The sequence below is a fragment of the Diplotaxodon limnothrissa genome, linkage group LG22 (genome assembly GCF_057381915.1).
Source record: "Diplotaxodon limnothrissa isolate DT_005_m linkage group LG22, D_limnothrissa_male_GT1.1, whole genome shotgun sequence".
In the NCBI taxonomy this organism is placed as follows: domain Eukaryota; kingdom Metazoa; phylum Chordata; class Actinopteri; order Cichliformes; family Cichlidae; genus Diplotaxodon; species Diplotaxodon limnothrissa.
Genome location: NC_140616.1, coordinates 12100528 through 12110063, shown reverse-complemented (window position 1 = coordinate 12110063; position 9536 = coordinate 12100528). Strand labels below are relative to the sequence as shown.

The following is a 9536-nucleotide window of genomic DNA, read 5'->3' as shown; positions in this document are numbered from 1 at the left end:
CAGAAGGAGCCTCCTGTTGTACCCAAATCCCAGCAATCACAACAGTGATTTTTTTCCCCCGTACCCAACTGCAGACTTAGTTGTTATCTCTTCAAAGATAAACAATGTTATACGTGTGAAGAAGGCTGGGAGCAACGTGCTATTACGTGCTATTATTTGTCCACCAGAAAATCATCCTGAGAAGAGAGCAGAAGACAATGTAGGATAAAAGGAGGAGACCTGGTGAAAACAGACAGCAGAGAGGAGCAGGTATTCTTTTTAAAAATCGGAAGAAGCTGAAGACCTTTTCTGGATTGGACTGACAGACTCAGCAGAATGCTTTGACAAGCAGCAGGGTGCTTTTACCTACCTGCAGAGCCGCTTTCATCAGAGTTGTTGCTTGTCAGACACCCATCACCCAACATGGGGCTGAAACCCATGACAGTGAGTTAAAGCATCTTATGCACTTCCGACTGAGCTAGGTGGACTATGGGACAGAAATGGACACATATAACACTAAAACTATAGGAAAATATGGAATATGGCATTCTAAATGATGAGAATGACAGGAAGGATTAAGATTTATGCTCACAATAAAAAACAAAACTGCAGGCATGACACTGGAGGGCAACAGAGTGCAGTCACCCTCCTTTGTACAGTTCTATAACCTTAGTAAGGTTTGGCAGAGTATGTCACATGCTGAACACTTAAAAAAATAGGCAATATAAAATGCAACAAAAGACGCTCCCAGCCTGACAGTACAAGGTTTGGCTTCATTTGATTGCTTTCACTAAAGAACTTGTTTTGCAGACCTTGCGGTTAGTTATGCTTGTTAAAAGCAACAAATAATGCAGTGACCTTTCTATGGCTTTGTGATGTGACTGTGTCTTAAGATCAGTGACTCAGTTCTTATGGAATGTAGATGCTTATAATACTGACGGCATCATTCTCTGAACATTTCTGGAACTATCCCCTATCATCCAGTGCATTTAACTGAACTATATTTAATTAAGAAAATTAAAATGAGCTAATGAAGACTATCATATATTACAATTTTGAAACAGAAGGAACCAGAGCTAGACAATGGACTTGGGATCAACGTGAGTCCTGTGATATGATACAGCTTTTTCCCAGATTATCAGAAACCAGATTTTAAAAAAAATCCACGTTGGTTTCTGTACATCAATGACATCACAACTGACACGCTGTTCTCACTGAATTTATATACCATGATATCAATGCTTAAAGTCTGTTATAGAAACCAGAACATCAGTAATGTAGTAGCTCTTCATGCTAATATGTGAAGTACAGAAGGAAAGTGTCAAACCTGTTACCACTGATGGCTCTACTGTACAAACTAAAGATAATTAAAATCAACTGAGAACTTATGGAGGCTTGTGAACTGTCATATATGGGAAATTAATGTAGCTCACATGTCGAGTTCAGCAGTATTGTAGTTAGTAGTAACCATGGAAATAAAAAGCATGAAAATATGTGGACACACCCCATGTCATAGGATTAACTGGACTACTGACCAGCTGTTTGACACTCCCTCCAGCACTTGTTTATCATGACTAATAATGTCATGATCAACAAGTGATATGCAGCATTTGTGGTAAAGGGATATTTCAAGTTATCACATCAGTGTTTCGTGAAAATTCTGTCTTTATCATTTTTGGCATACCAAATTTATCAACATGGAGAGTTTTTTGTTAAAGACTTCAGGAGTGAGAAATAGATTTTAATAGCTAAAATCGTTGACTCTGTTTTTCAGCACTTTACTTTATTGTACTTAAGAAGTCATGAATTTTTAATCCAAATTAAAAAGAAACTAAATTTGACCCATGTCATGTTCTTTTTCTACAACAAAACTGTTTATTCTAAGAAAGTCAGACCCTGAATTGGACAAGTGGAAGCAAATAGATGGATAATCAGCGTAAGAATTTATTTTCCTTTAAATCAGCTTTAAAAAGTAATTAAAAAGCAATTCAAGTAATATAATGCATCTGGTTGTTATATTTTGGCTTGAAACTGTATCAAACTGTAGAATTGCATAGAAAAACCTATAGTTTAGATTATTAAGCACATTACATCATCTCACTGACACTTACATGTTAGAGATATTGTTTAACTCATTTTTTTTAATTGAACGTTTTGAAAGTGAATTATTATGAAATGGAAACTCAAAGCAACACTCTGTTGTGTCTTCTCGTCATCTTTAAAAACCCAACTGGCTCCAAACTGCTAGCAGGGCAGCACACAGAGCTGCAGTGAAGCCAGGCTGGATGAAGGTGGCCCCATTGCACAGGTCGGTGCTGCAGCAGGTCCTGGTGACGGTGTAGTTCACATACAAGATGGAGCCCGTCTCGTTTCTGCACTCGGCTGGTTCTATACAGCCACGTTCATAGATGTTCAACAGGCTGATCGTAAACTCTGAGAGAGGAAAGGACAGTCCATGTTTGACTTGTTTATCTCGTTTTGGCTTGTTTTAGGTTATTCAATGTTTTCAATGTTTGTAAGATGTATTCTTTTTAATACTTTAACATAAAATATTTTGAAGCTTGTAAAACATTTTTTTTGGATTACATGTTAAAATGTGTTTTTTGTAGCACATGTTAAAGAAATGAAATATAAAAAGAAATATGTCCCTACGCTGGAAACTTTGACAAAAAGTCTGAACTGCTTTTTGACACAGTGAACAAATTCAGTGGAAAGTCTTATCACTGTTGTGAGAAATCAAAATGTAATTTTCTTCATAGTTCCTCTGTAGCTGTGCCACAGAAAGTTCTGGGTATTTCTCTTACTTGCAACTCCAGTGAAGCAGTTAGTCTGAGATCCTGTGCAATTTACAGGATCAGTGTGCATGCAGTAGCCAAGGATCTTAAAATCACACGTCTCACAGGTGAGAGATTCAACTGTGGGAAAGAAAACAATAACCAAAAAAAGCAACTGTAAATAAAAAAGGTGCTGGAAAGTATCAGAAAGTGTTTTAATCAGCTGTGTCAAATATCTGACTCCATTTAATTACAATTTTATCAAAATAGGAACCTCCTTTGTCACAAAGTACACAAGCAGAAGTTGTTTTTTAACCTGCCAAGGTTAACAGGCTGTTTATATAAGAAAGCAATTCAAGCTACATACCATGTTTTTCGGACCATGAAGCGCATGGGATTATAAGGCGCACTAAGCGAAACAAAACAGTCAGAGAAGTCAAATTTTACTCAACTCATTCCTCTTGCTTCCTCCACTTCCGTACCATTGATTCATTAATGTTGAATTCTCTTGCAGCTACTCTATTCCCATGTTGTTGCTGTTGACTGACCTCGTATTGTGGATAGATTTTTCATGACTGAAGTTTAACCCTTGATGAGTGAAAAAAGTTAGCTGTGTAACATAGCTCTGTCGCTAGCGATCACGTAGCACATCATTATACACAGCTAGCTAGTCCAAGCTAGCAGCTAGTCCAACTTAAGTAACCCCACAATTGATCAATTTATTAAAGGTGAAAGAATTTAGACAGTTTTTAACTCTCAGTGATGCCACAGTGTTTTGGACGGAGTTTTGGACCCAGATTACTTTGTGAGGCTCCCGACTACGGTAGCCGTAATGCTCTGACAAGCCATCAAGCAGTGCGGCTTCGAAGCTTACCAAAGTCATACTAAAACATTTTTTGAAATATTTTTGAGCACCGTGTACCACATAAAATCGGTTCGAAGTCAGTAAGCACAATAATACATAAGGCGCGCTGTTGATTTTTGAGAAAATTGAAGGATATTAAGTGCACCTTATAGTGCGGAAAATACGGTATATATATATGTGTGTGTGTGTGTGTGTGTGTGTGTGTGTGTGTGTGTGTGTATATATGGTTTGTGTGTCTCTCTCTGCATTAGCCCTGCTAACACTTGCGACCTGTGACATCCTCTGACATCCTTTCTACAGTGGAATTAGGGAGGTCCATTCCAACTCTGTTTCACAAGTAGATTTCTTTGCTTTCACCTTTGTCACAAATTCATGACAAAGGTCAAGGGTTTAAGTTTGGCGACTATTCGTCATCTGCAATCTACCTCCTAGATCGTTTTTCCCCAAATGTTTTGCCTTTCATCTTTCTGACAAACTCTTAACAAACCAGTCCTTCTACCTGCATTTTCTCAGTATTCAGAATGACTTCGAGCAGCACTAAATGCCCTCATTGTGATTCTGGGGAAACATTTACATGGTTTTAACAACACTGCAATTGTTGTGAATAGTTTTCATTACAAACAGGTGACAGACATCATGAGAAAATGACAAACCTTATTTTATGGGAGGTGCTGGACCATTACATCATGCTAGAACAGCTTTGGTATTTTGAGGCATTGATTCTTGATTCTAAGAGCTCTATGCATGCTTTGTTATCTTAAAAGAAAGTGGCTGCATTAGAATAGAAAATTTTTATGATAGGATAAAGGTGATCACTTTTAACATGTCTGTATGAATTTTTAGTGGCCCTTTACTTTAAGGGAGCAGTCCCTGACCTATGGTTGAATCACAGGCATGGAAACAAGGGCAAATACACAGCATAGAGTTTGCTGATGCTATCGTGCTGACCTTCATTTAACTTTAGCTACAACTCCGCTCAATTCTTTTAAAAAAATTGTTAATAACCCATAAAAAATTGTTGTAGGTTGCGAAAGGGGTGAACTTCTTCAGCTCATGAAACATTTGAGAAATACAAGTGGCTCTACACCATAACAGAGCCACTGGATCACTCACTGTAAGATCCAAACCCTTTTTCTATGGCTTCATGGATGCTGCAGGTTAATCTGTTTCTTGACCCATGAAAAAGTTTATTTTCCATCAAACTCATTAGTCGTTTTACCACAATTCACAGATTACTGCCTGTGAATTCTACAATTTCGGTGAAGACCATATCAGATGTTAGTCTGAACAAAGTAGTAGCAGTGATCCTTAGGCATTATGAATGGAGGGTTGTGGCATGAGCTTAATGGTCCTTTAGCCCATTTCTGCTCAAGTTTAAAATACACTTTTGTTTATCAGATGGTCAGAAACAACAGGAAACTGCACAGGCTTCTATTAAATAGGAATATGCAGACTCTTTGCCTTACCTATACATGGGTCAGCACTGCTTAGGGGCCTAGACATCCTCCAAAAAGCCCGAGCTGAGCCAGATAAAACCCTATTATCACTTACCTTGGTTCTTTTAAGGATATTCTAATAACAATTTGGAAGAACAGCAGTGTAAAACTTTTTAACAGTCGAGTAAAAACGTTTTGGGGTTATGAAATCAGACCCTTCAGAAACACTGAACAATATTCTCGATTGTTGATTTGAAGTCGTAAAAAATGAAATCACTTGTTCAAGGTATTTATATTTATACATATTTTCAGTTTTTCCCAAGACAGGATATACACATTTTAAAGTATCTCTGAAAATAACCAGTAGTATTTGAGTCCAAGCAGAAAGAAAAGCAAGCAAAAAAACCTCCTACCTGTAACAAACAGAGTCATTACTGCTGCACAACTCCACAGTAAAGTTTTCATCTTGATGTTTCCAGAAGTGCAGGTGAAAATACCAGAAAGATAACTTTTATTTTATTTTTCTACGAACTCACTGTTACGGCAGCTGTGGGAAATCTGCTTTGACGAACAATGCAGTCATATCTTTGTTCACTGGGGGAGTTGTATCAGAAATACACGTCAACTGGACTGATAAAGTTTGCAAGGAGTGACATGAGTGTTGCTAGATGAATATGTATAAGAGAAAGTAAGATTAAAGTAAACCTATTATTTACTGTAGGGTTTATGTATCAGCCCATAATAAAAAAACGTTATCTGATCTTTATCAGGTCTTGATTTAAATATATTAAATGATTTTCAATTCTGAGATGAAGAACAACACATGACATATTACACCATGTCATTATTTATAGATTATAAACTAAGGCAAATTTCAGAAGCAGTGCACGAGCATGAGGTGTTCAGTACTGTGGCTGCAAAACAAGCCCAAGTCATCACTCCTCCAATGCAGTTGGCATGAGCTGATTGTGCTTATTCACCAAACGTGGAGCTTGCATTGTGTTAGCAAAGACCTGAAAGCTCCAGACCAGCAAACTGCCAAAATGTCTACATTTTTATTACACTTGCTGGGGGTCAGTTAATCAAGTGCATTTGATTAGCAACACCCTACTCGATCTGTTTAATTCAAATGGAAGCAGTGAGGGTGTACTAAATTTCTCACCCACTGCTTCTGCACAACCAGATACAAGAGCAAAGGATGATCATTGAGTACATTTTTCTCATCATTTTTACACATACACAGGACCACTTCCAGCTCCATCTTTTTCATCTTTAACTCTCCTAGAGTAGCTTTGCATAATTCACAATTTACAGAACCATGAATGAACAGTCTGAAATTCAGTATTTAGACAAGCGTGAAGGAATTATTTGCACATATGTTTGAAGCTTTGGCAACATTTAATATGAAAATCTACCCCATTGTTGCGCTGTTAACCCAACATAAAGAGGAGCTGGCAGCAGAACTCAAGACTGAATTAAAGTCTTCCTTTACTCAACTTTAAGTTTGACCAGGTTGGGCTAGCAGTGGATGAACATGGCCAGCGTTTGTCTTCGCTTGGGCTGGCAGCAGAAGATGCAGGTCAGCGGATCAAAGAGCTCAAAGAAGCACATGGTGACCTCCGAGAGGCTAACTCCAAGCTGGGCGTCAAAGTTATCGACCTAGAAGGCCTCAGCCTTTGGAAAAACCTACAAATACTTGACTTAGCAGAATCCACTCAAAGTGGACTGACTTTTTCGTCGCTGCCCTCTGTGAAATCGTTGGTGGGGATATACTCACATCGCCTCCAGAAATTGACAGAGCTCACCGTACCTTAGTGCCGAAGCTAAAACCGGGTGACCAACCGCGACCAGTGATTCTCCACTTTCATGTGTTTCAGACCAAATAGCTCATTATCCCACGTCAGAGGGGAGTTCTCAACTACTGGGACCAGCGGATTCGAGTTAGACTCAATTCAGTATATTTTTCTTGCCTTCTTTCTGGGTTCTTCTCTCCCTCTATCCATTGACAACTTTACATCTAATCTGATAATTCAGCACTCCCTCAGGGTGTGGGCTCAGTTCAGGAAACATTTCAATCTTAAGAATTTCTCACTTCAAAGCCCCATCCAATCAAGTCACCTATTCCTCCCTCCAGCTTTGGACAATTTGTTCCAGGTCTGGTTTAGAGATGGTATTATCTACTTTAAAGATCTCGTTATACACAATAAACTAGCATCATTTGATCAGCTGTCAGCAAAATACATTCTTCCCAAAAATCAATTTTTTTTAGACATTTACAACTCAGACAATTTTTGCAATCCCACCTCTCCAATTTTCCAGAAGCTCGAGCTGCTAACTAATGGACGAGCTCCTTAATTTGCAACTGTCAGGCAAGGTATAATCTTCCGCATCTATAACAAACTGTGCAGTGTAACTTCAGCTCCCTTTGAAGGCCTCAAATCCACATGGGGGAAGGAGTTGGGTATAACTATGTCAGATGACGTATGGAATTCAGTCCTCACTCTGGTAAGTTCCACATCACTCTGCGCACGCCACTCCTTATTCCAATTCAAGGTAGTCCGTAGGGCCCACTTGTCTAAATCCAAATTAACTAAGATTTATCCTAGCTTTGACCCTCACTGTAACAGGTTCTGGTATGATGATGCCAGTCTTACCCACATGTTTTGGACCTGCCCTGCCTTGGCAAATTTTTGGGAAGAGGTTTTCTGCACTTTGAACAAGGCTGCCGGCCTGAAACTGGCTCTCAACCCCGTACTTGCTCTCTTTGATACAGTAGGTGAGGATGATAAGTATATTACCGGGATAAAACGTCGGGTGCTGTCCTTTGGTTCCCTCCTGGCTAGATGTGCCATTTTGAGAAGTTGGAAGGCTCCATCCAAAATAAAAAAGGCACATTTTCTGACAAACTTGTCTAACCTTAAATTTAGGGATGCTCCTGCTAAATAACAGATTTGCTTATTCCATAGATGTTCGATGACCTACCACTGTAGGTTTTACTGTGTTAATGGGAATGTGAAGCTCAGTTGTGTTGCAGCTAACTTCTTTGTGGTTTGCAAGGAAAGGTTTTGTTAGTATCAATCGCCCCTCCCGGGTTCTTGTGCTTTGTTAATTTCTTTTTTTTTTTTTTACCTAAGTTGCAACATGAGAAGTTCTGTTTTGTATTCAATGTAACCAGTTTTTGTGTTTCCCTTTGTTTTTGTTGTCATTTTTGTAAACTGTATCCACAATCAGTCAAATACAGTTTTTTTTAATTGGTTTGGTACTATTTTCATAACTAAAGTGTACATTTTCAAATCTCTCAGTACAAAACTCACATTTGATCACATTTGTAACACCACTAGTCATTCTTTCAAATCTGATGTCATGATTTCATTGTATTTGCACATATTTTCATTCCACTTAATCATTGTTGCAGAACATATGATCATTGTGATATATTCTGAGAACATTTGCGTTAATCACCCAAACAAAACAGTAAGATCTTTTTTCAGCTTAGTACTTTTACCAATCATTTCATTCAGGAGCAAATAATACAAGGTAAGCGTTTCAAATTGTCCTTGGTGATGAATGAGTGTAACTGAACTGTAAAACTTTACACAGCAAATATTACACTTATGTTCAGGCATAACAAAAGAAAAAAAAATTTGAAAGCTGACATTGTCCCACACAACAACATAGACGATGTCTTCTCCCTGACAGGCCTGCTCCAGTTCATTTACAGTTTTTTCTGATTGCTTAAGCACATTTTTTGTAACCATTGGCTAATTTTGCAAAACTCTTCACACAAATAAGAAAACCTGTCACCCAATAATCAAAACATTGTAGTTCTCTTGCAAAAGCAAACACAGCTAGTAGGGGTGCAACGATACACAAAATTCACGGTTCGGTTCGATCCTTTGGTGTCACGGTTCGATATTTTTTCGATACAAAAAAAATGTTCATGCCTTTTTAATTTGTCATTTATTAAAATTATAAATATATATTTTAACTCAAAAGTACAGTTTTTAAATTTAACCCTAACCCTTGTGCGTGTTTTTTATTTTGACAGCGAATGCGCACCTGCGGACCACTTATGTGCAGCCCTGGTTATTTAGCTCGTCATATTGCAGCCACAGAAATTATTTTGTCCATGAAACCATAAAGCTGCACTTTCTTTTTGCCTTATAGTCTCATTTGTCATAACTTCTCCGTTTTGTGGTAAGCTTTTCTTTGGCTGTCACTTCTTCACCCTGACCTGTCTTATTTGGCTCAGCAGAACTAAAATATATATACTGCTGCTTTTACACGCGCACTCACATAAGCTCAGCGATTCTCTGCGCGATCAACCTCTCACATGTGTAAGCTTGCTGCGGGAGATTTCACTTGTCATGTTTGCATATAAGCTAACGATTAATAAGACGATGTCAGAGGAATTGGTGCACAAATTATCATCACTCACAGATCAGTGCTGTCGCTCTCTATACACAGTTCGCACGATTGCAA

At 38.4% G+C, this 9536-nt stretch overlaps 1 protein-coding gene across 1 annotated transcript; it reads right to left on the bottom strand.

Moving 5' to 3' along the window:
• Positions 1 to 2197: 2197 nt before the first annotated feature.
• LOC146609484 (sperm acrosome membrane-associated protein 4-like) lies at positions 2198 to 5524 on the bottom strand. Its single transcript, XM_085347004.1, has 3 exons — positions 5468 to 5524; positions 2784 to 2894; positions 2198 to 2412 (listed from the first exon to the last, which is right to left on the bottom strand). The coding sequence occupies exons 1-3, from the start codon at positions 5517 to 5519 to the stop codon at positions 2198 to 2200; spliced, it is 378 nt and encodes a 125-aa protein (XP_085203130.1). The 5' UTR covers positions 5520 to 5524.
• Positions 5525 to 9536: the final 4012 nt, after the last annotated feature.

What these genes read in the sequence shown, in the direction of transcription:
- LOC146609484 (XM_085347004.1), bottom strand. Translation starts at nt 5,519, where the DNA reads ATGAAAACTTTACTGTGGAGTTGTGCAGCAGTAATGACTCTGTTTGTT. An exon ending in AATGACTCTGTTTGTTACAG is followed by an intron (nt 2,895 to 5,467) that starts GTAGGAGGTTTT and finishes TCTTTCCCACAG; the next exon opens with TTGAATCTCTCACCTGTGAG. An exon ending in CTGCTTCACTGGAGTTGCAA is followed by an intron (nt 2,413 to 2,783) that starts GTAAGAGAAATA and finishes TTCCTCTCTCAG; the next exon opens with AGTTTACGATCAGCCTGTTG.